This window comes from Ranitomeya variabilis, chromosome 2, assembly GCF_051348905.1.
Source record: "Ranitomeya variabilis isolate aRanVar5 chromosome 2, aRanVar5.hap1, whole genome shotgun sequence".
In the NCBI taxonomy this organism is placed as follows: Eukaryota; Metazoa; Chordata; class Amphibia; order Anura; family Dendrobatidae; genus Ranitomeya; species Ranitomeya variabilis.
This window is the reverse complement of record NC_135233.1, coordinates 390,912,065-390,938,631: the sequence shown is the minus strand read 5'-3', so window position 1 is coordinate 390,938,631 and position 26,567 is coordinate 390,912,065. Positions and strand designations below refer to the sequence as shown.

Sequence of the window (26,567 nt, the reverse complement as noted above, 5' to 3'; positions counted from 1 at the left end):
ATCTTTGTGGAATCCATGCGTTGTTTTCATATGTTTGTACCAAGATATGACCTATTTTGTACATTGTATATACTTCTGTTCCTTTATATTTTATTTTGTTTTCATTTTTGTTGTTCCTTTCTTTATGTTTCACACATTGTAGTAACTGAAGAAGGTCATGTGAGACCGAAACATATTTGTTGGTTCTACACAATAAAATCCCAAGCTACTAGCATAAAGTTGAGTGCCGGGTTTATTTACACATATGGTCTTAAGGTGCGGGAACCTACCCGGGCACCTCCATAGCAGTGCTCACGTCTTTGTCCACCACTATGTTATTAATATAGACTTCTTGCATTGCTCAATAGAAAAAAAAAATCTTCAAGTCCCTCTCCCAGTTTGTCATATATGAACATTTTTGAAGTCCCGTATCTTGGTTGAATAAATTGTATATCCTTTATGACTTCCATATGGTTTCATTGTTGGGATTACAAATTAAGTTCCCAATATGTTCAGGTAGAGGATGTTTAGATTCGAGATGGATTCTTGTAGTTTCCCATAGCTGGATATAACATATAAGGTCAATTTCTGGAGCTTGGTGTTTTAATCTAAGTTGTATAAATGGGACGAAATTTAAGTAGTCATGAACATTTTTAATAAAATTTTAGCTCCACTTTCTTCCATGATGGTCAGATGTTTTGGTTAATTATTAAATTTATTCTTTTTCATTGGAATGTGTTTTTTATTTGGTCATATTTAGGGATTTTTTAAGAGAGATCTGGTAATTTTTCCCAGGCAGTTATGATCTGTGAGTTGGGTACTGAGGTAGTAGGATTTGATAAAAAGTTTAGTAAGAGTTAATGGTAGTGATAGTTTTTCGCTTAAGGAAGATTCAAGATCAACCCAAGTAGGGGGACGGATGTTTTTGAACCAATTTTGGCAATGTTTGATTAGGTTAGTACTGTAATAAGCAGATAGATTGGGGAGGCCCAATCCAGTGCCGTCTTACTTTTCATCAGACTGTATTTAGAGGCTCTTGCTTTTTCCTGGTTCCATATAACCTTGTTTAACAAGTTTGGAAGGATTCTAATATATCTAAGCGGAAATAAAAAAGGAATGGCTCTAAAAATGTACAAAATTTTGAGGAAAATACACATCTGAAAAAACATTTTTTCTAACATGTAAACTCGTTTTTAGTGAAACTCTTTAAATCTTCTTGGATGTTCTGAACGAGACTTTATATATCAGATTCTATTTTGATGTATTTTGCAAAGTACGACATCTAAATAGTTATTTTCCCAATCAATAGAAGTTGTGTTCGTACTGTAAGATTTGGTATTATCGTCAATAAAAAAAAAGGAGAGCATATTAGATTTATTTTCATTAATTTTGTAATACGAGACCTCTTCCTATTTTTTTAGTATGTAAAGGATTTCTTTAGAAGAATTGATAGAATCTTTTAAAGAGAAAATTATGTAGTCACGAACAAACAAACTTAAATTTCTGGTTTTAGTGGAATTTCCTTTAATTTTTTTGTTGGATCTAATTTTTTCTGTGAAAGGTTACATAGCAAGGGCAAATAAGAGAGGGGATAACAGACACCCCTGATGGGTTCCCTTAGACAGAGAATGCATTTGACAGGTGGCCATTCCAAAACATTTAGATGTTGGATAAGAATACAAAGCCAGATAACTCTGTTGAATGCCTTCTCGGTGTCAAGTGTGATCATTAATGATGAGGATTCTTCCTTTTCTATAATGTATTAGTTTAAGCGATCTTCTTGTGCCGTCTATAGTTTGTTGACCTTTAATAAAACCAAGTTGGTTATTATACACAATTTGGGGCAGGATATTATTTAACCTGTCTGCTAACAACTTGGAGTATATGTGACTATCAGTATTTATCAATGAGATAGGTCTGTAACTTGTGACAAGGTTTGGATCGTTTTTAAGTTTAGGGACTAAAATGATGATGGTGGCTTGTAACATTTCCAATGGAAATTCTATTTTCATTGCGTAAATACCTTTGTTAAGTAAAGGGTTAGTAAAGTATTGGAAGATTTTATAAAATTCATTTGGGAATCCATCTGGACCAGGAGATACCCCTGTTAAGGTTGTTGATTATTCTTTTAACTTCTTCTTCAAAAAAGAGGGAATTTAATGTATCAGATTTTTGTTGAGAAATGTTTGGTAATTTAATTTTATCAAGAAAATGTTCTATGTTGTACGGATTTGGTTGGGGAATTAAAGAATCTTCAGCTAAATTGTATAATTTACTATAATGATCGGCAAAGGTGTCCTCAATTTCTTTGGGGTGTATATTATCTTGTTTTTTAATATTATGCTGTTTTTATTCTCATTTGTTTTACCCTTGAAGCCATGAGCTTAGAGGGTTTGTTGAAGGATGAATAAATATTAAACCCGATTGTTTTTATGAATTTGTCGCAGTCCTTGTAAAGTAAATTTCTCAGTTCTATTCTTAATTTAAGTATTTTGGAATGTATGCTTTGAGATGGTGAACAAATCCATTGAGAAACAAAACAGAAATCATTTTGGAGGGGGAAAATAAAAATAGCAAAACTTAAATAATGTAGTTGCATAAGTGTGAGTACCCGTGGGAATGTGGTTGTGTTCAGAAGCAGCCAATCACATAATCTCATGTTACATAGTAGTACGCTGCACTCACAGCGATGCAGGTTAATGCCATAGAAAGCTGCTGATCTAGGAGGATTTTCCTACATTTTCTCCTAGTTGTATTTTACAGTAAAAACCATCTACTATATAATTGTCTAAGGGTCACTTCCGTCTGTCTGTCCTTCTGTCTGTCTGTCCTTCTGTCTGTCCTTCTGTCTGTCCTTCTGTCTGTCTGTCGCGGTTATTCGTTCGCTGATTGGTCTCGGCAGCTGCCTGTCATGGCTGCCGCGACCAATCAGTGACGCGCACAGTCCGGAAGAAAATGGCCGCTCCTTACTCCCCGCACTCACTGCCTGGCGCCCGCATACACCCCTCAGCTCACCGCTCACACAGGGTTAATGCCGGTGGTAACGGACCGCGTTATGCCGCGGGTAACGCACTCCGTTACCGCTGCTATTAACCCTGTGTGACCAAGTTTTTTACTATTGACGCAGCCTATGCAGCGCCAATAGTAAAAACATCTAATGTTAAAAAAAATAAAAAAAATAAAAAATGATTATATACTCACCTACGCCGCCTTTCCCGCTCCTCGCGATGCAACCGGCACGTTCCGTTGGCACGGATGGTCTGGCAGAAGGACCTGCCATGACGTCTCGGTCATGTGACCGCGACGTCATCGCAAGTCCTACACGCCTGTGCGAGCAGGCTGGGACCGCAAGCTGCCGCCTGTACCCAGGGGCGGATTATCAGAGGGTCAATATGGGCGGTAGCCCAGGGCCCAGTGGCTTGGGGGGGCCCTGGGCCACCGCAGATTGACCCTCTGATAATCCGCCGGAGTGTGACTGAATGCCCGGCCCGCCGGCATTTATGTGCCCCGCCCCCCGGACCCGGTGGGCAGAGAGAGGGGGTCCGCATCGGGCCCCTTCTCATCTGCTCACCGGGCCCCTTCCGGCGCTGCGGCGCTTTCCTATTGAGGTGCGTGCGCGCGCCCGCACCTCAATAGTTAACAACAGCCGCCAGCCAGCCAATTGGAGGCTGGCAGCTGAAGTCGGCCGCAGCTCACACGTCGCCGGCGTCTGACGTCATTGTCAGTCGCCGGCGAGTGTGCGCTGCTGGAGGGAGCTCGCCGCGTTGAGCGCTGGTAAGGTGAGGAGACTGTTTTTTTTTGTTTTGTGTTTTAATAAGCTAACGGTGGACAGTGGACACACTGGGGGCAATGCTGGAGGACACACTGGGGCAGATTGCTGGAGACACTGGGGCAGATTGCTGGAGACACTGGGGGCAATGCTGGAGACACTGGGGCAGATTGCTGGAGACACTGGGGCAGATTGCTGGAGACACTGGGGCAGATTGCTGGAGACACTGGGGCAGATTGCTGGAGACACTGGGGCAGATTGCTGGAGACACCGGGGCAATGCTGGAGACACCGGGGCAATGCTGGAGACACCGGGGCAATGCTGGAGACACTGGGGCAATGCTCGAGGACACACTGGGGCAGATTGCTGGACACACTGGGGCAATGCTGGAGGACACACTGGGGCAGATTGCTGGAGACACTGGGGCAATGCTGGAGGACACACTGGGGCAGATTGCTGGAGACACTGGGGCAATGCTAGAGACACTGGGGCAGATTGCTGGACATACTGGGGCAGATTGCTGGGCACACTGGGGGTAATATGCTGGAGACAATGGGGCAGATTGCTGGACACACTGGGGGCAATGCTGAACAATTGGACATACTGGGGCAGATTGCAGGACACACTGGGGCAATATGCTGGACATACTGGGGCAGATTGTTGAACACACTGTCTGGGGGAATATGCTGGAGTCAGACACTGGGGCAGATTGCTGGAGACACTGTCTGGGGGCAATGCTGGACACACTGGGGCAGATTGCTGGTTACTGGGGCAATATGCTGGACATACTGGGGCAGATTGCTGGACACACTGGGGGTAATATGCTGGACACACTGGGGGCAGGACTGGAGGCATGGGCAGAATGTAGACACGGGGCAGAATGAAAGACATGGGGCAGGATTGGATCATGGGGCAGGAGAATACGATGGAGACAGATGGGGCAGGATGGGGAGATCACATGGGGTAGAATGGATACTCATGAGTGCAGGATGGGAGAACATATGGCAGGAGCCAGAAATGAGACACACGGGGCCAGGGTGGGGAATATTATTACCATAGGGGCTAATTAAGGGATATTATTACTGCAGTGATGTATTTATTTATTTTTTGAGTATACTGTTTTAAATGGGGGGGCGGTCCTGTTACTGTGCAGAGTGACTCTATATCGCCTTTTTTTCTCCATGTGTAATGTAGAAGTTGTGAAAAATTAAGTAATGTGTTCTGCAAGCAGAGCTCGAGATAACTGTGTTATTTCCTGCAGAAACGAGTCCTGGCTGGAAGAAATGATGGCGGTCTGTGCTGGATGAAAGATGAAGGACTTCACCTAGAGACGTCATTGGTGAGTCAGTGTTACTTATACATTGACACTATACACTATACTATATACAGAGGTCCTGTGTACAATGTCACCAGTGATCACTGTATTACCTATACACTATATACAGAGCTCCTGTGTATAATGTCACCAGTGATCTCTGTATTACCTCTACACAGACACTGCATACTAAGTATAGATCTCCTGTGAATACTGGCACTTATGGTGATAGTATTGTGTTTTGTTTTTTTTATTATTACTGATCAGTATTGTAGTATTCAGTCACTATGTGGTGGTAATATGTGGTCTGGAAATGGTGTTGTGGTATTTGTCCCTTGAATGTGCTATTTGGTCACCAAGTGGTGGTAATATGTGGTCTTGACCTGGTGCGGTGGTATTTGTTCCTTGTATGTGATATTATTCGATCACTGTGTTTGTAATTTGTGGTCTGGTCATGGCGCGGTGGTATTTGTTCCTTGTATGTGATATTATTGGTCAAAATATACCTAAATTATATTGCAGATTTTAACAAATATTTAATAGCTTACAGTAGAGTAGGGCCCGGCCATTTTTCTGGAATAATCTGGTTCGGGTATAATATGGCTCTGTGCTGTATACTACGTCACTGGGCAATATACTACGTGGCTCTGGGCAATATACTACGTCACTGGGCAATATACTACGTGGCTCTGGGCAATATACTACATCACCGGGCAATATACTACGTGCCTCTGTGCTGTATACTACGTCACTGGGCAATATACTACGTGGCTCTGGGCAATATACTACGTGGCTCTGGGCAATATACTACGTGGCTCTGGGCAATATACTACGTCACTGGGCAATATACTACGTGGCTCTGGGCAATATACTACGTGGCTCTGGGCAATATACTACGTGGCTCTGGGCAATATACTACATCACCGGGCAATATACTACGTGCCTCTGTGCTGTATACTACGTCACTGGGCAATATACTACGTGGCTCTGGGCAATATACTATGTGGCTCTGGGCAATATACTACATCACTGGGCAATATACTACGTGGCTCTGGGCAATATACTACGTGGCTCTGGGCAATATACTACGTGGCTCTGGGCAATATACTACGTGCCTCTGTGCTGTATACTACGTCACTGGGCAATATACTACGTGGCTCTGGGCAATATACTACGTGGCTCTGGGCAATATACTACATCACCGGGCAATATACTACGTGCCTCTGTGCTGTATACTACGTCACTGGGCAATATACTACGTGGCTCTGGGCAATATACTATGTGGCTCTGGGCAATATACTACATCACTGGGCAATATACTACGTGGCTCTGGGCAATATACTACGTGGCTCTGGGCAATATACTACGTGGCTCTGGGCAATATACTACATCGCTGTGCAATATACTACGTGCCTCTGTGCTGTATACTACGTCACTGGGCAATATACTACGTGGCTCTGGGCAATATACTACGTGGCTCTGGGCAATATACTACGTGGCTCTGGGCAATATACTACGTGGCTCTGGGCAATATACTACGTGGCTCTGTGCTGTATACTACGTCACTGGGCAATATACTAAAAGGTTCTGGGCAATATACTACGTGGCTCTGGGCAATATACTACGTCGCTGTGCAATATACTACTTGGCTCTGTGCTGTATACTACGTCACTGGGCAATATACTACGTCACTGGGCAATATACTACGTGGCTCTGGGCAATATACTACGTGGCTCTGGGCAATATACTACATCACCGGGCAATATACTACGTGCCTCTGTGCTGTATACTACGTCACTGGGCAATATACTACGTGGCTCTGGGCAATATACTACGTGGCTCTGGGCAATATACTACGTCACTGGGCAATATACTACGTGGCTCTGGGCAATATACTACGTGGCTCTGGGCAATATACTACGTGGCTCTGGGCAATATACTACGTGGCTCTGGGCAATATACTACGTGCCTCTGTGCTGTATACTACGTCACTGGGCAATATACTACGTGGCTCTGGGCAATATACTATGTGGCTCTGGGCAATATACTACATCACTGGGCAATATACTACGTGGCTCTGGGCAATATACTACGTGGCTCTGGGCAATATACTACGTGGCTCTGGGCAATATACTACGTGGCTCTGGGCAATATACTACATCGCTGTGCAATATACTACGTGCCTCTGTGCTGTATACTACGTGGCTCTGGGCAATATACTACGTGGCTCTGGGCAATATACTACGTGGCTCTGGGCAATATACTACGTGGCTCTGGGCAATATACTACGTCACTGGGCAATATACTAAAAGGTTCTGGGCAATATACTACGTGGCTCTGGGCAATATACTACGTCGCTGTGCAATATACTACTTGGCTCTGTGCTGTATACTACGTCACTGGGCAATATACTACATGGCTGGGCAATATACTACGTGGCTGGGCAATATACTACGTGGCTCTGTGCTGAATACTACGTGGCTCTGTGCTGAATACTGTGCTGGGGGTAATATGCTGGACACACTGGGGGCAGGACTGGAGGCATGGGCAGAATGTAGACACGGGGCAGAATGAAAGACATGGGGCAGGATTGGATCATGGGGCAGGAGAATACGATGGAGACAGATGGGGCAGGATGGGGAGATCACATGGGGTAGAATGGATACTCATGAGTGCAGGATGGGAGAACATATGGCAGGAGCCAGAAATGAGACACACGGGGCCAGGGTGGGGAATATTATTACCATAGGGGCTAATTAAGGGATATTATTACTGCAGTGATGTATTTATTTATTTTTTGAGTATACTGTTTTAAATGGGGGGGCGGTCCTGTTACTGTGCAGAGTGACTCTATATCGCCTTTTTTTCTCCATGTGTAATGTAGAAGTTGTGAAAAATTAAGTAATGTGTTCTGCAAGCAGAGCTCGAGATAACTGTGTTATTTCCTGCAGAAACGAGTCCTGGCTGGAAGAAATGATGGCGGTCTGTGCTGGATGAAAGATGAAGGACTTCACCTAGAGACGTCATTGGTGAGTCAGTGTTACTTATACATTGACACTATACACTATACTATATACAGAGGTCCTGTGTACAATGTCACCAGTGATCACTGTATTACCTATACACTATATACAGAGCTCCTGTGTATAATGTCACCAGTGATCTCTGTATTACCTCTACACAGACACTGCATACTAAGTATAGATCTCCTGTGAATACTGGCACTTATGGTGATAGTATTGTGTTTTGTTTTTTTTATTATTACTGATCAGTATTGTAGTATTCAGTCACTATGTGGTGGTAATATGTGGTCTGGAAATGGTGTTGTGGTATTTGTCCCTTGAATGTGCTATTTGGTCACCAAGTGGTGGTAATATGTGGTCTTGACCTGGTGCGGTGGTATTTGTTCCTTGTATGTGATATTATTCGATCACTGTGTTTGTAATTTGTGGTCTGGTCATGGCGCGGTGGTATTTGTTCCTTGTATGTGATATTATTGGTCAAAATATACCTAAATTATATTGCAGATTTTAACAAATATTTAATAGCTTACAGTAGAGTAGGGCCCGGCCATTTTTCTGGAATAATCTGGTTCGGGTATAATATGGCTCTGTGCTGTATACTACGTCACTGGGCAATATACTACGTGGCTCTGGGCAATATACTACGTCACTGGGCAATATACTACGTGGCTCTGGGCAATATACTACATCACCGGGCAATATACTACGTGCCTCTGTGCTGTATACTACGTCACTGGGCAATATACTACGTGGCTCTGGGCAATATACTACGTGGCTCTGGGCAATATACTACGTGGCTCTGGGCAATATACTACGTCACTGGGCAATATACTACGTGGCTCTGGGCAATATACTACGTGGCTCTGGGCAATATACTACGTGGCTCTGGGCAATATACTACATCACCGGGCAATATACTACGTGCCTCTGTGCTGTATACTACGTCACTGGGCAATATACTACGTGGCTCTGGGCAATATACTATGTGGCTCTGGGCAATATACTACATCACTGGGCAATATACTACGTGGCTCTGGGCAATATACTACGTGGCTCTGGGCAATATACTACGTGGCTCTGGGCAATATACTACGTGCCTCTGTGCTGTATACTACGTCACTGGGCAATATACTACGTGGCTCTGGGCAATATACTACGTGGCTCTGGGCAATATACTACATCACCGGGCAATATACTACGTGCCTCTGTGCTGTATACTACGTCACTGGGCAATATACTACGTGGCTCTGGGCAATATACTATGTGGCTCTGGGCAATATACTACATCACTGGGCAATATACTACGTGGCTCTGGGCAATATACTACGTGGCTCTGGGCAATATACTACGTGGCTCTGGGCAATATACTACATCGCTGTGCAATATACTACGTGCCTCTGTGCTGTATACTACGTCACTGGGCAATATACTACGTGGCTCTGGGCAATATACTACGTGGCTCTGGGCAATATACTACGTGGCTCTGGGCAATATACTACGTGGCTCTGGGCAATATACTACGTGGCTCTGTGCTGTATACTACGTCACTGGGCAATATACTAAAAGGTTCTGGGCAATATACTACGTGGCTCTGGGCAATATACTACGTCGCTGTGCAATATACTACTTGGCTCTGTGCTGTATACTACGTCACTGGGCAATATACTACGTCACTGGGCAATATACTACGTGGCTCTGGGCAATATACTACGTGGCTCTGGGCAATATACTACATCACCGGGCAATATACTACGTGCCTCTGTGCTGTATACTACGTCACTGGGCAATATACTACGTGGCTCTGGGCAATATACTACGTGGCTCTGGGCAATATACTACGTCACTGGGCAATATACTACGTGGCTCTGGGCAATATACTACGTGGCTCTGGGCAATATACTACGTGGCTCTGGGCAATATACTACGTGGCTCTGGGCAATATACTACGTGCCTCTGTGCTGTATACTACGTCACTGGGCAATATACTACGTGGCTCTGGGCAATATACTATGTGGCTCTGGGCAATATACTACATCACTGGGCAATATACTACGTGGCTCTGGGCAATATACTACGTGGCTCTGGGCAATATACTACGTGGCTCTGGGCAATATACTACGTGGCTCTGGGCAATATACTACATCGCTGTGCAATATACTACGTGCCTCTGTGCTGTATACTACGTGGCTCTGGGCAATATACTACGTGGCTCTGGGCAATATACTACGTGGCTCTGGGCAATATACTACGTGGCTCTGGGCAATATACTACGTCACTGGGCAATATACTAAAAGGTTCTGGGCAATATACTACGTGGCTCTGGGCAATATACTACGTCGCTGTGCAATATACTACTTGGCTCTGTGCTGTATACTACGTCACTGGGCAATATACTACATGGCTGGGCAATATACTACGTGGCTGGGCAATATACTACGTGGCTCTGTGCTGAATACTACGTGGCTCTGTGCTGAATACTACGTCACTGGCCAATATACTACGTCACTGGGCAATATACTAGCAATATACTACGTGGCTCTGTGCTGTATACTACGTCACTGGGCAATATACTACATCGCTGGGCAATATACTACGTGGCTGGGCAGTATACTACGTCACTGGGCAATATACTACGTCACTGGGCAATATACTACGTCACTGGGCAATATACTACGTCACTGGGCAATATACTACGTGGGCTGTGCTATATACTACGTGGACATGCATATTCTAGAATACCCGATGCGTTAGAATCGGGCCACCATCTAGTGGTCCATAAACAGCTGACAACACAGCAAAGGTATCGCACTGTGGATAGTTATCAGACAGGAGAAGGTACTAGATCTATCATGGCCACTGAAGAGGTCATCTGGAAATGGTTTACAATTAACACAACAGTGACATTACCTGTAACTGAGAGTCCCTCAAAAACTGATGAAAAGACAAGAAGAAAATTGGTCCATGAAGCTGCCAAGAGGCCAACAGCAACATTAAAGGATCTGCAGCAATGTCTGGCAAGTCCTGGTTGTGTCCAGCATGTGACCACAATCTACCATGGAGAGTGAGGGGAGTGGTGAACAGTCCAACTATCAAACAACTCTGCTTCAAAACCTTCAGGCCTCTGCTAAAAAGCGGAAGATGAATTTCACCTTTCAGCACAACAACGCCCCCAAGACATCCAAATCAGCAAGAGAACGGCTTCACCAGAAGGGGTGGGGCGTGGGGACAGGCGCTGTATAAGGAGGGGGGTCTCCCGTGTGACAGACCAGCTGTATATGGGGGGGGTCTCCTGTGTCACAGACCAGCTGTATATGGGGGGGGTCTCCCGTGTCACAGACCAGCTGTATATGGGGGGGGGGTCTCCCGTGTCACAGACCAGCTGTATATGGGGGGGGGGGGGTCTCCCGTGTCACAGACCAGCTGTATGTGTGTGTGTGTGGGGGGGGGTGTCTCCCATGTGACAGTCCAGAGCTGTATATGGGGAGGGGGTCTCCCGTGTGACAGACCAGAGCTTTATATGGGGGGGTCTCCCGTGTGACAGACCAGAGCTGTATATGGGGGGTCTCTCCTGTGTCACAGACCAGCTGTATATGGAGGGTCTCCTGTCACAGACCAGCTGTATATGGGGGGGTCTCCCGTGTCACAGACCAGCTGTATATGGGGGGGTCTCCCGTGTCACAGACCAGCTGTATATGGGGGGGTCTCCCGTGTCACAGACCACCTGTATATGAGGGGGGTCTCCTGTGTCACAGATCAGCTGTATATGGGGGGGGGGGGGTCTCCCGTGTGACAGACCAGAGCTGTATATGGGGGGGGGGGGGGGAGGTCTCCTGTGTCACAGACCAGCGGTATATGGAGGTCTCTCCTGTGTCACAGACCAGCTGTATATTATGGAGGGGGTCTCCTGTGTCACAGACCAAAAGTATATGGGGGGTCTCACGTATGACAGACCAGAGCTGTATATGGGGGGTCTCCCGTGTGACAGACCAGCTGTATATGGAGGGGGGTCTCCCGTGTGACAGACCAGCTGTATATGGAGGGGGTCTCCTGTGTCACAGACCAGCTGTATATGGAGGGGGTCTCCTGTGTCACAGACCAGCTGTATATGGGGGGGGTCTCCTATGTCACAGACCAGCTGTATATGGAGGGGGTCTCCCGTGTGACAGACCAGCTGTATATGGAGGGGGTCTCCTGTGTCACAGACCAGCTGTATATGGGGGGGTCTCCTGTGTCACAGACCAGCTGTATATGGAGGGGGGTCTCCCGTGTGACAGACCAGCTGTATATGGAGGGGGTCTCCTGTGTCACAGACCAGCTGTATATGGAGGGGGTCTCCTGTGTCACAGACCAGCTGTATATGGGGGGGGTCTCCTGTGTCACAGACCAGCTGTATATGGAGGGGGTCTCCCGTGTGACAGACCAGCTGTATATGGAGGGGGTATCCTGTGTCACAGACCAGCTGTATACGGGCCGGGGTCTCCTGTGTCACAGACCAGCTGTATATGGGGGGGGGTCTCCTGTCACAGACCAGCTGTATATGGAGGGGGTCTCCCGTGTGACAGACCAGCTGTATATGGAGGGGGTATCCTGTGTCACAGACCAGCTGTATACGGGCCGGGGTCTCCTGTGTCACAGACCAGCTGTATATGGGGGGGTCTCCTGTCACAGACCAGCTGTATATGGGGGGTCTCCCGTATGACAGACCCTCTCCGCACGGCTCCGGCCTGTAGATGAAGGCTCCGGCGTCCCCGGGCCGCGGCCTGTCCTCCCCATCCCCCCGGTTACCTGCCAGGCTCCGGGCGTCCTCTCTCCGCCGGGGTCTCGGGTCTCCGGATCAGGGGGCTGCGAGGCCTCGGCCAATGAGCGCGGGGAGCGGGCGCGGCCTCCTCCTCCTCCCCCCGGCCCGGAGCGGCCTCCTCCCTCCACACCGCACGTCACTGGCGGCGGAGAACCGGCAGCTGCAGGCCGCAGCACCGCCCTCCCCTCCTCACGGCCGGAGTACAGACCCCAGGACTGGCAGTCACCCGCTCACCACTGCCGGGCCCTGCGGGTGTAACGGGGTGGTGAGGTACTACAACCCCCAGCATGTCCCCTCACACGCAGGCCCTGGCCGTGTGCTGCTGTACCGGTGCCTCCGTTATCCGGCGCGTTACCAGGAGACCAGTCTATAGGGCTCAGGGCCCGAGAGCCAAACCGTTACCCTTAGCAACCAACAATATCACTGCTTTTATCTTTCCCCCTGTAAACAAAGCATGCATGGTATTGGTTCCTATTGGCGAACGGCTATAAACACTCGTTTCATTGGTTGCTCCCCTCGGTTATTTAAACAGTAATTTGATTGGTTGATATTACAAAACAATAAATTTCTAAGGTCACAGGTACAGAGAATGAAAGCGGTGATCAGATTGGTTACTATATCTATGTAGAAATTAAAAGCAATGATCTGATTGGTTGCTATCCCTGTGAAGGGTTGGAATGCAATGACCTGATTGCTTACTATACCAATGGAGTGAAAGCAATGACCTGATTGGTTACTATACCAATGCAGGGATGAAAAGCAATGACCTGATTGGTTACTATATCTATGAACGGAGGAGAAGCAATGACCTGATTGGTTACTATATCTATGAAGGGATGGAAAGCAATTACCTGATTGGTTACTATACCAATGCAGGGAGGGGAAGCAATGACCTGATTGGTTACTCTTCACCTTTGCGCTGTAGACAATGAAAGCAGTGATTTGATTGGTCGCTGTCCTCCATAATATGGTTGCTATGGGCATCTCCGCCATGTTCTGTATTTTTATATGAGGTGCAATGTACATTAATGTAGTAACACATCCCCAGCACAGCCGGACGCGGCAGATACCGCTAAACAGTGTTCAGTTTTATTAAAACTTATTAAACCCTGGCGGATAATCCTGTATGACGAGGCCCGGGCGATCCATGGCGGGAGATCACAGGCAGCGGTCGTGTGTAATGTTCGTTAATAGTTGTAGACGGCTTTAACTTGTGGACGTCCAAAACTAAAAGGCCGGGAGTCCCAGGCGGTGTTCTGGCCGGACGGCTCTGGAGACCGCTGCAGATAGTCGTCAGGAGCAGGCGCAGCCCTCGCAATCCTCTGTAACAGACACGAGAGACGACGACTGAGGTGAATGTGATAAATAACCGCCAAAATGGTGATTCTAACACGACGGCGAGGAAACCGTCATCTACACCGGAAACGCACGGCTTATACTCCAGTCACAGCCAAAGCTGCATTCAGAATAATGCTACATGGGAAAAAGCCGCAGCCCCTCGCCCACCCCCCGCCCTGCAGCCATAGACACTAATACGGAGCCGCCAGATAGAGAAGTGCGATCCGTCACTGCACAGAACACGTCTCCTCCAGAGTCCAGTGGTGGCGGCCTTACACCACTCCATCCGACTCTCGTCATTGTGCTTGGTGATGTACGGCTCCCTGCAGCTGCTCGGCCATGAAGCTCCTGCAGGGGGCGCAGTGTTTGTGCTAAGAGGAGGTCCGGACAGTTATGGGGTCAGCAGATCGGTGGGGACTTTTCTGCCCTCTGCTCCTCAGCACTCGGCCCCCCGCTCTGTAATGTTGTGGGGTCTCCACTGAGACTGGCTGAGTTGCTTCCAATTCAGATTAATATCACTCACAGGACATAGGGAAGATTCAGGAGGAAGAAACAGATTTTCAGTGCTTAAATAATAATTCTATTCCCTGACAGCAAACACAGATCTCACCAATGGAGAGACGTTCTGCCGTGTGATGACTGCGCGCTCCATACACTGACCGTAGTGCAGGCGTCACAGCGTCATTGATACCTGAGCACGGACTGACGTATATCTGATTACTGCAGTAGTACAACGGAGCAACGATGCGACACAGCCAGAAGCGGAGACTTACAGAATACTGCTGCTCGTAGTCCGGGAAGTCCTGCTCCGGGGGTCGGTATCCATAATTCTGAGATTGCTGCCTTCCTTCAAAGTAATTGGAGGATCGACCGACAGGAGGAACATCAGAGTAATAACTGCAATACAAGACATGTTACTCTACAGTGACTGCACCAGCAGAATAGTGAGTGCAGCTCTGGGGTATAATACAGGATGTAACTCAGGATCAGTAATGTAATGTATGTACACAGTGACTGCACCAGCAGAATAGTGAGTGCAGCTCTGGAGTATAATACAGGATGTAACTCAGGATCAGTAATGTATGTACACAGTGACTGCACCAGCAGAATAGTGAGTGCAGCTCTGGGGTATAATACAGGATGTATCTCAGGATCAGTAATGTAATGTATGTACACAGTGACTGCACCAGCAGAATAGTGAGTGCAGCTCTGGGGTATAATACAGGAAGTAACTCAGGATCAGTAATGTAATGTATGTACACAGTGACTGCACCAGCAGACTAGTGAGTGCAGCTCTGGGGTATAACTCAGGATCAGTAATGTATGTACACAGTGACTGCACCAGCAGAATAGTGAGTGCAGCTCTGGAGTATAATACAGGATGTAACTCAGGATCAAGTAATGTACTGTATGTACTCAGCGACTGCACTAGCAGAATAGTGAGTGCAGCTCTGGAGTATAATACAGGATGTAACTCAGGATCAGTAATGTAATGTATGTACACAGTGACTGCACTAGCAGAATAGTGAGTGCAGCTCTGGAGTATAATACAGGATGTAACTCAGGATCAGTAATGTAATGTATGTACACAGTGACTGCACCAGCAGAATAGTGAGTGCAGCTCTGGGGTATAATACAGGATGTATCTCAGGATCAGTAATGTAATGTATGTACACAGTGACTGCACCAGCAGACTAGTGAGTGCAGCTCTGGGGTATAACTCAGGATCAGTAATGTAATGTATGTACACAGTGACTGCACCAGCAGAATAGTGAGTGCAGCTCTGGAGTATAATACAGGATGTAACTCAGGATCAGTAATGTAATGTATGTACACAGTGACTGCACCAGCAGAATAGTGAGTGCAGCTCTGAGGTATAATACAGGATGTATCTCAGGATCAGTAATGTAATGTATGTACACAGTGACTGCACCAGCAGAATAGTGAGTGCAGCTCTGGGGTATAATACAGGATGTAACTCAGGATCAGTAATGTAATGTATGTACACAGTGACTGCACCAGCAGACTAGTGAGTGCAGCTCTGGGGTATAACTCAGGATCAGTAATGTAATGTATGTACACAGTGACTGCACCAGCAGAATAGTGAGTGCAGCTCTGGAGTATAATACAGGATGTAACTCAGGATCAAGTAATGTACTGTATGTACTCAGCGACTGCACTAGCAGAATAGTGAGTGCAGCTCTGGAGTATAATACAGGATGTAACTCAGGATCAGTAATGTAATGTATGTACACAGTGACTGCACTAGCAGAATAGTGAGTGCAGCTCTGGAGTATAATACAGGATGTAACTCAGGATCAGTAATGTAATGTATGTACACAGTGACTGCACCAGCAGAATAGTGAGTGCAGCTCTGGGGTATAATACAGGATGTAACTCAGGATCAGTAATGTAATGTATGTACACAGTGACTGCACCAGCAGAATAGTGAGTGCAGCTCTGGAGTATAATACAGGATGTAACTCAGGATCAAGTAATGTACTGTATGTACTCAGCGACTGCACTAGCAGAATAGTGAGTGCAGCTCTGGAGTATAATACAGGATGTAACTCAGGATCAGTAATGTAATGTATGTACACAGTGACTGCACTAGCAGAATAGTGAGTGCAGCTCTGGGGTATAATACAGGATGTATCTCAGGATCAGTAATGTAATGTATGTACACAGTGACTGCACCAGCAGAATAGTGAGTGCAGCTCTGGGGTATAATACAGGATGTAACTCAGGATCAGTAATGTAATGTATGTACACAGTGACTGCACCAGCAGACTAGTGAGTGCAGCTCTGGGGTATAACTCAGGATCAGTAATGTAATGTATGTACACAGTGACTGCACCAGCAGAATAGTGAGTGCAGCTCTGGAGTATAATACAGGATGTAACTCAGGATCAAGTAATGTACTGTATGTACTCAGCGACTGCACTAGCAGAATAGTGAGTGCAGCTCTGGAGTATAATACAGGATGTAACTCAGGATCAGTAATGTAATGTATGTACACAGTGACTGCACTAGCAGAATAGTGAGTGCAGCTCTGGAGTATAATACAGGATGTAACTCAGGATCAGTAATGTAATGTATGTACACAGTGACTGCACCAGCAGAATAGTGAGTGCAGCTCTGGGGTATAATACAGGATGTATCTCAGGATCAGTAATGTAATGTATGTACACAGTGACTGCACCAGCAGAATAGTGAGTGCAGCTCTGGAGTATAATACAGGATGTAACTCAGGATCAGTAATGTAATGTATGTACACAGTGACTGCACCAGCAGAATAGTGAGTGCAGCTCTGGAGTATAATACAGGAGGTAACTCAGGATCAGTACAGGGTAAACTAGTGTTTCGGTTGTTTATGTAGTGTTCATAAATAAGTGTGTTTGTGACCATAAGATATTGGGTCCCAGAAGCTTTTCCCACATGACAGTCCACAGTCTCATACTCACTTCAGCCTGCGAGGTTTCGGAGGGTCGGCTGCAGGCTCCGTCCATTGTGCAGTTTGTATTTTCGGTTGCACTTGTTCTTGGACATTGACCTTAGAAAGTGATGAGATGATGTTTCTTCTCTGGTTCTGGACCCGATATAATAATATGCTGTGATTATAAACATCTCATTACCATTGACTGGTGGTTATGCGGGCGATTCTGCTCCGGATCAGGGACATACGTCTGGTTCTGATGCGTACTAGTCATCTTTCTCTCTAAATTTCTAAAAATTAAATTTATAAATATAAAAAAATTAGAAACTTAAAAAGGAGACGCCTCTGTGTATAGCAATATACACTGTGTTCCAAATTATTCTGCACAAAGAGTTTAGGAGTGATAAGGTTAGAATTTTTTTGTTTGTCATCTAAACTCATTGATGGTGATGTGTGTCAGGGCTCTTTATATCACTGAAATTGCAGATACCTGTGCACATTAGTTTGGCCGGTGTGTCCAAATAAAGGCAAGACTCCTTAAGAAGGCTGTTCCACATTATTAAGCAGCCTACATTTTTTGCCAAAATGGGAAAGAAAAAGGATGTGTCGGCTGCTGAGAAGCAACAAATTGTGGAGTATTTAGGTCAAGGCATGACTACAATCAACATTGCCAAGACACTTCATCGTGATCATCGCACAATCAAGAAGTATGTAGCTGATTCCCAGCACACACGTGTGCGTGCTGATAAGGAAAAATTGAGGACTCTTTCCAACAGGCAATTGCGTAAGGTTAAAAGAGCAGCTGCAAAAATGCCTCATCATAGCAGCAATCAAGTTTTTGAAGCTGCTGGTGCCTCCAACGTCCCCAGAACAACAAGATGCAGGGTCCTTCAGAGGTGCGTAAGCCATCCTGTCGACCACCTCTATCCACTGCACACAAGCAGAAATGGCTCCAGTGGGCCAAACGATACATGAAGACTGACTTCCAAACTGTTTTGTTCACCGATGAGTGCCGTGCAACGCTCGATGGTCCAGATGGATGGAGTGGAGGATGGCTGGTTGATGGACACCCCATGAAAACACGGCTAAGGCGCCAACAAAGAGGAGGTGGAGTAATGTTTTGGGCTGGAATCATGGGGAGAGAGATTGTCGGCCCCTTTATGATCCCTGAAGGGGTAAAGATGAGCTCCATAATCTATGTGGAGTTTCTAAAACAACACTTCCTGCCATGGTTCAAGAGGAAGAACCGTGCTTTCCGCAGCAAGATCATTTTCATGCATGATAATGCACCGTCTCATGCTGCAAAATACACATCTGCATCTCTGGCTGCTATGGGCATAAAAGAGGACAAACTTATGGTGTGGCCACCATCTTCCCCTGGCCTCAACCCCAGTGAGAACCTCTGGAGCATCATCAAAAGGAGTGCCTATGATGGCGGGAGGCAGTTCACATCTAAGCAACAGCTCTGGGAGGGGATTCTGTCCACATGCAAAACAACTGAGGCAGAAACCATCCAAAAACTGACAAATTCAATGGACGAGAGAGTTCAGAAGCTTCTTTCGAACAAGGGGTCCTATGTGCAAATGTAACATCACCTAGAATAAAGTTTTCACTTGAAAACTGTTTGATTTCATTTTGTAATAAGCTGATAATGCTTATAACTTCACAATTGACCATTTGTTTGTTCAAAATAAAAAAAAAGGTTGAAAACTCCGCAGTGCATAATAATTTGGAACATGCATTTTGAGTGTTTATTTTTTTTTAAAAGATACTGTTTTCATAGGCAGTTTGTTCCAAAACATTGCAATTATACTAGAATAGTAGATGACTGGAAAATAACAATGACTGCAATTCAGATAGGTAATTTAGAGAAAATATGAGAAAAAATGATTTGCATAATAATTTGGAACACAGTGTAATGACCTGTGATAAAACCCGAGACCCCGCACCTGATATTGCAGCAGCAGCAGCTCCTCATGTATTACTGCTGACAACCAGCCTGTATACTGTGTGTATAAAGTTGTCAGCCCCCCGCCGCTACATATAATGTTACAGCACTTCCTTCTCCATGTGATGACATTTCACTCATCAGTTACAATCATTTTCTTCTTTTATGGACACTGGACCCATATTTGCAGTAAGTGAAGGATATTTGGGGCTGACATTTTTCACTTACTTTGCCTTGTTTACCGTCTTGTTGTACGGTTTCATCTTGCAGAAGTGAATGAGCTGCGCTGTGACGGCGACGATAAAAGCCAGCGCCACCGCGGGGAAGACGCAGATGACGATCATGTCCAGGGTGCTCCATAGCTGGTCGCATTTCTCACCCAAGTACCAGTAGTTTCCATTGGGGCCTGTGTAGTAGGGGCAGCTGCGGAGCAAAACGGCCGGGCGTCAGTACTGCGTATGTGAAAGGGCAATGTAAGGATCAGATCTGCCAGCATGTAGTGTTGGCACCCTTGGAATGGTTCCAGAAAATGAAGTATTTCTACCACAAAATGATCACAATTCCCCACGTTTTATTATACACATGTTTATTTCCTTTCTGTGTATTGGAACAAGATGAAAAACCGAGAAAAAAAATTAAAAAAAAGGCAAATTGGACATAATTTCAGCCTAAAAAATGGGCCAGACATAATTGTTGGCACCCTCCTTACTATTTGGTTGCACCCTTTGGAGTAAATACCTGCGATCAATCCCTTCCTATAACCATCACAAGCTTCTTACTCCTCTCAGCTGGAATTTTGGACGACTCTTCTTTTGGAAACTGCTCCCGGTCTCTCATATTTTGCCTTCTCCCAACAGAAATTTTAAGATCTCTCCACAGGTGATCAATGGGATTTAGATCCGGACTCATTGCTGCCACTTCAGAGATCTCCAGCGCTTTGTTTCCATCCATTTTGGGGGACTTATTGAAGTATGTTTGGGGTCGTTATCCTGCTGAAAGACCCATGACCAGGACACAAACACAGCTTTCTGATACTGGCCACTTCATTCCCACACAAAATCCTTTGGTAATCTTCAGATTTCATGATTCCTTGCATACAGTCAAGGCACCCAGTGCCAGAGGCAGCAAAACATCTTTGACCCACCACCATATTTGACTGTAGGTACTGTGTTATTTTCTTTGTAGGCCTCATTCTATTGTTGGTAAACAGTAGAATGATGTGCTTTACCAAAAAGCTCTATCTTGGTCTCATCTGCCCACAAGACGCTTTCCCAGAAGGATTTTGGCTTACTCGCATACATTGTGGCAAACTGCAGTCTAGCTTTTATGTCTCTGTGTCAACAGGGGGTCCTCCTGGGTTTCCTGCCATAGCGTTTCATTTACATGTGGACGGATAGTTTACGCTGACACTGATGCCTCCTGAGCCTGCAGGACAGCTTGAATTTCTTTGGCACTTGATTGGGGCTGCTTATCCACCATCCGGACTTTCCAGCTTTACAACCTTTCATCAATTTTTCTCTGCTGTCCAAGACCAGGGAGATTAGCTACAGCGTCATGGGTTGTAAATAGTGATGAGCAAATATACTCATTACTTGAGATTTCTCGAGCACGCTTTGGGGACCTCCAAGTATTTTTTAGAGCTCGGAGATTTAGTTTTTCTTGCCGCAGCTGAGTGATTTACATCTGTTAGCCAGCATAAGTACATGTGGGGGTTGCCTGGTTGCTAGGGAATCCCCACATGTAATCAAGCTGGCTAATAGCTGTAAATCATTCAGCTGCGGCAAGAAAAACTAAATCTCCGAGCACTAAAAAATACTCGGAGGACACCCGAGCGTGCTCGAGAAATCTCGAGTAACGAGTATATTTGCTCATCACTAGTTGTAAACTTTTTAATTATGTTGTGCACCATGGATAACGAAACCTCAAGATCTCTGAAGATGGACTTGTAACTTTGAGACTGTTGATATTTTTCAGCAATTTTGGTTCTCAAGTCCTCAGACAGTTCTGTTCTCCTCTTTCTGTTCTCCATGCCTAATGTGACACACACAATGCAAAGATTGAGTCAACGTCTCCCCTTTTTATCTGGTTTCAGGTGTGATTTTCATACTGTCCACACCTGTTACTTGCCACAGGTGAGTGTGAACGAGCATCACATGATTGATAGAAAGTTGTTTACCCATAATTGTGGAAAGGCGCCAACAATTTTGTCCGGCCCATTTTGGGGGTTTTGTGTGAAATTGTCAAATTTCCCTTTTTTCTTTGTTTTGTTTTTGTGTTGATTCAACACACACACAAAGGAAATAAACATATAACAAAACATGTAATTGTAATAACTTTCTAGGAAAAATACTTCATTTTTTACAACAATTTCAAGGGTGCCACTACTTTTGGCCATGATTGTATATGTCCATGTCTGGCTGGACACGTCTCTAATAGTTCCAAAGTTTTAGAATGGGACACAAAAGAGAAAAGTGCAAAAAATGATGTTTGCACCATTTAAAGGGATGGTATCATTTTGGTGCCCACTTCAGGGCACTGAAACTTAAAATTAATGTTTTTCATTAAAAAAAAATCTGACACATTGTAGACCTTGTTTGTGGTGCACATATTATATTTCTCTGAGTGCAGCCTGCCGTGTAAAGAACAGGGGTTTTCAGAGGAAGGTCAATGTTCCTGGGTATGCATGTAATATAATGTATCCTTTGGTCTTTACAAAGTAAATTACTACACACACATTGTATCGCTAAAACTGTAATATATAGGACATAACCATGAAATCCTCCATTCTTTACACTGCCGCCTGTATCCAGAAACCTGGAAGGCAATGCATAAAAACCCCCAGAGGCATTCACAAACGACGAGTTTGAGTGGAAACCACCCCAGGAAACGCTCCATCTTTGGGTAGTTTTTGGAAGAGTTTCTTTTTCTTGAAGCGTTGTGTTTCAGCCTTCTGATTGGACGGTGTCTAGTTCGCAGCATATTCCACAAGGAGCCGCTTTAAAGAAATGGCAGCGCTTTCATTTCCCCAGCAGTGTGTCTATCAGGAAAATAAAACAAATCATATAAAGAGCTAAGTGCATTTCCTGTATTGCATAGGAAGAGTTTTTGGGGGAAGGATTTTGGTGCAGATCAGCTCTAAAAATGTTCCTGAACAAAACTCCATGCGAACATAGTCTGAAGCTTTGTGCACACAGTTTATGAGGAGTTCATTTTTTCAAATCTGAAAAAAGCACCAGAAGAATCAACATAAAAAATACTTTTCATTAATAAAGTGGGACCGAAAAAAAAATGTGCATGTGACTTGTGTGAAGTAGATCCTGATGGAAAATGCTCCAGAATAAGAACTGGTCAATTAAAAGGCTGCAAAAAAAAGCACTTATGGGATAAAACTCTGCTTCAGAAAAAAAGGAGAAAAACTCCTCCAAAAATGCCCCAAAGAGAGAGCTTTTCCTGACTAAACCTGAAAAAACTCATCGTTCCTGATTCAATAAAGTGTTTAGGGCGAGAGTTCCTGCGTTTTCAGGGCGAGAATTCCTGCGTTTTCAGGGTGAGAATTCCTGCGTTTTCAGGGTGAGAATTCCTGCGTTTTCAGGGCGAGAATTCCTGCGTTTCCCCACCAGTACAGACCGCACAATTCAGGCCCCAGTCACCTGCAGAACGGTCGGCTGCTCCGACAGCTGCATGCGATGCCACGGGGGCAGAAGTCGCCGGCATCCCCGGTGCAGTGGCCGAAATCCTCCACATCTGTGCAGCTTGCTGCAATGGTAGAAAAGAAGCGGTCACTTCCAGGACTCGGCCCCACTGGTGAGGCCGCCATATAAACCACTCACATGCCGCTACTTCCGCATACATTCCTGGCGCAGTGGATAGTTCTGATACCGGAGGCCACATGTTAGGTTTATGGTCCAATAATAATAGACTTTGGACTTGTATAGTGATGACCCATCAATATCAGATTGGTGGGGGTCCAACACCAGAATCCCCCCACTGATCAGCTGTGTACGGCTCCCGCGGTGGCCGGAGGTGTGCAGAAGCGGACCCCATAACGTACTCTGCTTGGTGGCCGTTCTGGGTACTGCTTAAATCTGAACTGCAGTACCAAGAACGGCCAACACACAGTGTGCGGCGCTATAGTGCCCTGCCTATACACACTGCGGGTGCAGCAAACACCTGATTGGTGGGAGGACCGGGTGTCAGACCCCTACGGATCTGATATTTCTTATCTATCCTAAGGACAGGTCATCACTGTACAAGTCCTAGACATCCCCTTTTAAAACAAACTTATTTCACAACTTTTTCCATGTGTCCATCAAGATGTCTGCTTCCTGTCAGTTAAGAAGAACGTTCTTCATATCCACAGGCCTACAGATCTAATGCTCCGCTGAGAGTTTGTTACAATGTATCAGCGCAGGTACAGCCGGACACAGATCAGATCAGATATGATCGGAGTTTGATTCGTGGTACTGGGAAGGAAATGTGAAATGTCTATTTGTTTCTTACAGAAAATCCTGGAATACCTGTCCAGCAATCAGTGCACGATATAGAGAAGATTGTGGAGCATGCTCATCATTGTCACAAACCCTCAGCTGTGAGAAGTAGAAGGTCAGGACGGATTTTCTGATTGTGAGAAGATTCTCCATTCACTGTCAGCAAGCAGAAATCCCGATTGTGCCGAGCGGTTGACGCACAAACTGCAAACAACCAATTGTAGAACTGTTACCGAATTATAACAATTACACCCAATAATCAGAACACGGGCGATCACCGGATCTGACCGACTGGGCAAGCGGCGGACAATGTCTGCAGACACGGATCACTGCTGATCCCTATTACTTCCGTGTCCGCTGCCTCCTGACTGTATCCACCTGAGATGATCCCTGACGTCCGTGAGACCATCGATCCGCAGCCTCTGCCCGGACCCTGCGCTCCTCGTAATGTGTCACTGATACAATGTAACTCAGACTATAATAAAGCAGAGGGAATCTTACGTTCTCCGGTCACCACCGCCACCGAGAAGTACAGGAGAGCAGAAACCAGGCCGAGATTCAAGGAGGTCATCGTATCCTAAGAGAAACTGCAGGACATTATGAGGCGTCTTATCGTGAAGGAAGAACTTATGTTTAGTGCAAATTACTGATTAACTGCAGCAGATAATAACACCGAGATCAATCTGCTCTGCAATAATAAAAGGGGAATGCCGAGTCAGCGCCAAATCTATTTGAGTCACATACATTACTGATCCTGAGTTTTTACATCCGGTATTATACTCCAGAGCTGCACTCACTATTCTGCTGGTGCAGTCACTGTGTACATACATTACTGATCCTGAGTTACCTGTATTATACTCCAGAGCTGCACTCACTATTCTGCTGGTGCAGTCACTGTGTACATACATTACTGATCCGGAGTTACATCCTGTATTATACTCCAGAGCTGCACTCACTATTCTGCTGGTGCAGTCACTGTGTACATACATTACTGATCCTGAGTTACATCCGGTATTATACTCCAGAGCTGTACTCACTATTCTGCTGGTGCAGTCACTGTGTACATACATTACATTACTGATCCTGAGTTACCTCCTGTATTATACTCCAGAGCTGCACTCACTATTCTGCTGGTGCAGTCACTGTGTACATACATTACTGATCCGGAGTTACATCCTGTATTATACTCCAGAGCTGCACTCACTATTCTGCTGGTGCAGTCACTGTGTACATACATTACTGATCCTGAGTTACATCCGGTATTATACTCCAGAGCTGTACTCACTATTCTGCTGGTGCAGTCACTGTGTACATACATTACTGATCCTGAGTTACATCCGGTATTATACTCCAGAGCTGTACTCACTATTCTGCTGGTGCAGTCACTGTGTACATACATTACATTACTGATCCTGAGTTACATCCTGTATTATACCCCAGAGCTGCACTCACTATTCTGCTGGTGCAGTCACTGTGTACATACATTACTGATCCTGAGTTACCTCCTGTATTATACTCCAGAGCTGCACTCACTATTCTGCTGGTGCAGTCACTGTGTACATACATTACTGATCCTGAGTTACATCCGGTATTATACTCCAGAGCTGTACTCACTATTCTGCTGGTGCAGTCACTGTGTACATACATTACTGATCCTGAGTTACACCCTGTATTATACCCCAGAGCTGCACTCACTATTCTGCTGGTGCAGTCACTGTGTACATACATTACATTACTGATCCTGAGTTACATCCTGTATTATGCTCCAGAGCTGCACTCACTATTCTGCTGGTGCAGTCACTGTGTACATACATTACTGATCCTGAGTTACATCCGGTATTATACTCCAGAGCTGCACTCACTATTCTGCTGGTGCAGTCACTGTGTACATACATTACTGATCCTGAGTTACATCCGGTATTATACTCCAGAGCTGCACTCACTATTCTGCTGGTGCAGTCACTGTGTACATACATTACTGATCCTGAGTTACATCCTGTATTATACTCCAGAGCTGCGCTCACTATTCTGCTGGTGCAGTCACTGTGTACATACATTACATTACTGATCCTGAGTTACATCCTGTATTATACTCCAGAGCTGCGCTCACTATTCTGCTGGTGCAGTCACTGTGTACATACATTACTGATCCTGAGTTACACCCTGTATTATACCCCAGAGCTGCACTCACTATTCTGCTGGTGCAGTCACTGTGTACATACATTACTGATCCTGAGTTACATCCTGTATTATACTCCTTAGCTGCGCTCACTATTCTGCTGGTGCAGTCACTGTGTACATACATACATTACTAATCCTGAGTTACATCCTGTATTATACTCCAGAGCTGCGCTCACTATTCTGCTGGTGCAGTCACTGTGTACATACATTACTGATCCTGAGTTACACCCTGTATTATACCCCAGAGCTGCACTCACTATTCTGCTGGTGCAGTCACTGTGTACATACATTAC

The 26,567-nt window shown here is 45.6% G+C and overlaps 2 protein-coding genes and 1 long non-coding RNA gene across 4 annotated transcripts in view; 1 reads left to right on the top strand and 2 right to left on the bottom strand.

The window, feature by feature from the left end:
• The window catches only part of ZNF711 (zinc finger protein 711), a 40,324-nt gene extending 27,300 nt beyond the window's left edge, over positions 1 to 13,024 (bottom strand). The window contains exons 1-2 of one of the 2 annotated variants that reach the window (XM_077286480.1): positions 12,872 to 12,998; positions 10,994 to 11,135 (exon numbers count right to left, since the gene is read on the bottom strand). The gene's annotated coding sequence lies outside the window, so the exon portion shown is untranslated. Of the gene's footprint in view, positions 1 to 10,993; positions 11,136 to 12,871 lie in introns of both variants that reach the window. The other variant, XM_077286479.1, reaches the window with a different exon arrangement.
• Positions 13,019 to 24,819, top strand: LOC143806271 (uncharacterized). The gene is made up of 2 exons (XR_013221422.1): positions 13,019 to 13,154; positions 24,109 to 24,819. It is a non-coding gene; the product is annotated as an uncharacterized LOC143806271 (long non-coding RNA).
• LOC143806270 (uncharacterized) lies at positions 13,990 to 24,717 on the bottom strand. The gene is made up of 7 exons (XM_077286481.1): positions 24,595 to 24,717; positions 23,257 to 23,362; positions 19,835 to 20,029; positions 17,858 to 17,948; positions 17,687 to 17,775; positions 14,996 to 15,119; positions 13,990 to 14,206 (listed from the first exon to the last, which is right to left on the bottom strand). The coding sequence occupies exons 1-7, from the start codon at positions 24,662 to 24,664 to the stop codon at positions 14,072 to 14,074; spliced, it is 810 nt and encodes a 269-aa protein (XP_077142596.1). The 5' UTR covers positions 24,665 to 24,717; the 3' UTR covers positions 13,990 to 14,071.
• Positions 24,820 to 26,567: the final 1,748 nt, after the last annotated feature.

Coding starts and splice junctions, on each gene's coding strand:
- LOC143806270 (XM_077286481.1), bottom strand. CDS start 24,664: ATGACCTCCTTGAATCTCGGCCTGGTTTCTGCTCTCCTGTACTTCTCG. Junction 20,030..23,256: donor AGCAGCCGACCGTTCTGCAG/GTGACTGGGGCC, acceptor TTTGCTCCGCAG/CTGCCCCTACTACACAGGCC. Junction 14,207..14,995: donor ACTACGAGCAGCAGTATTCT/GTAAGTCTCCGC, acceptor TGTCTGTTACAG/AGGATTGCGAGGGCTGCGCC.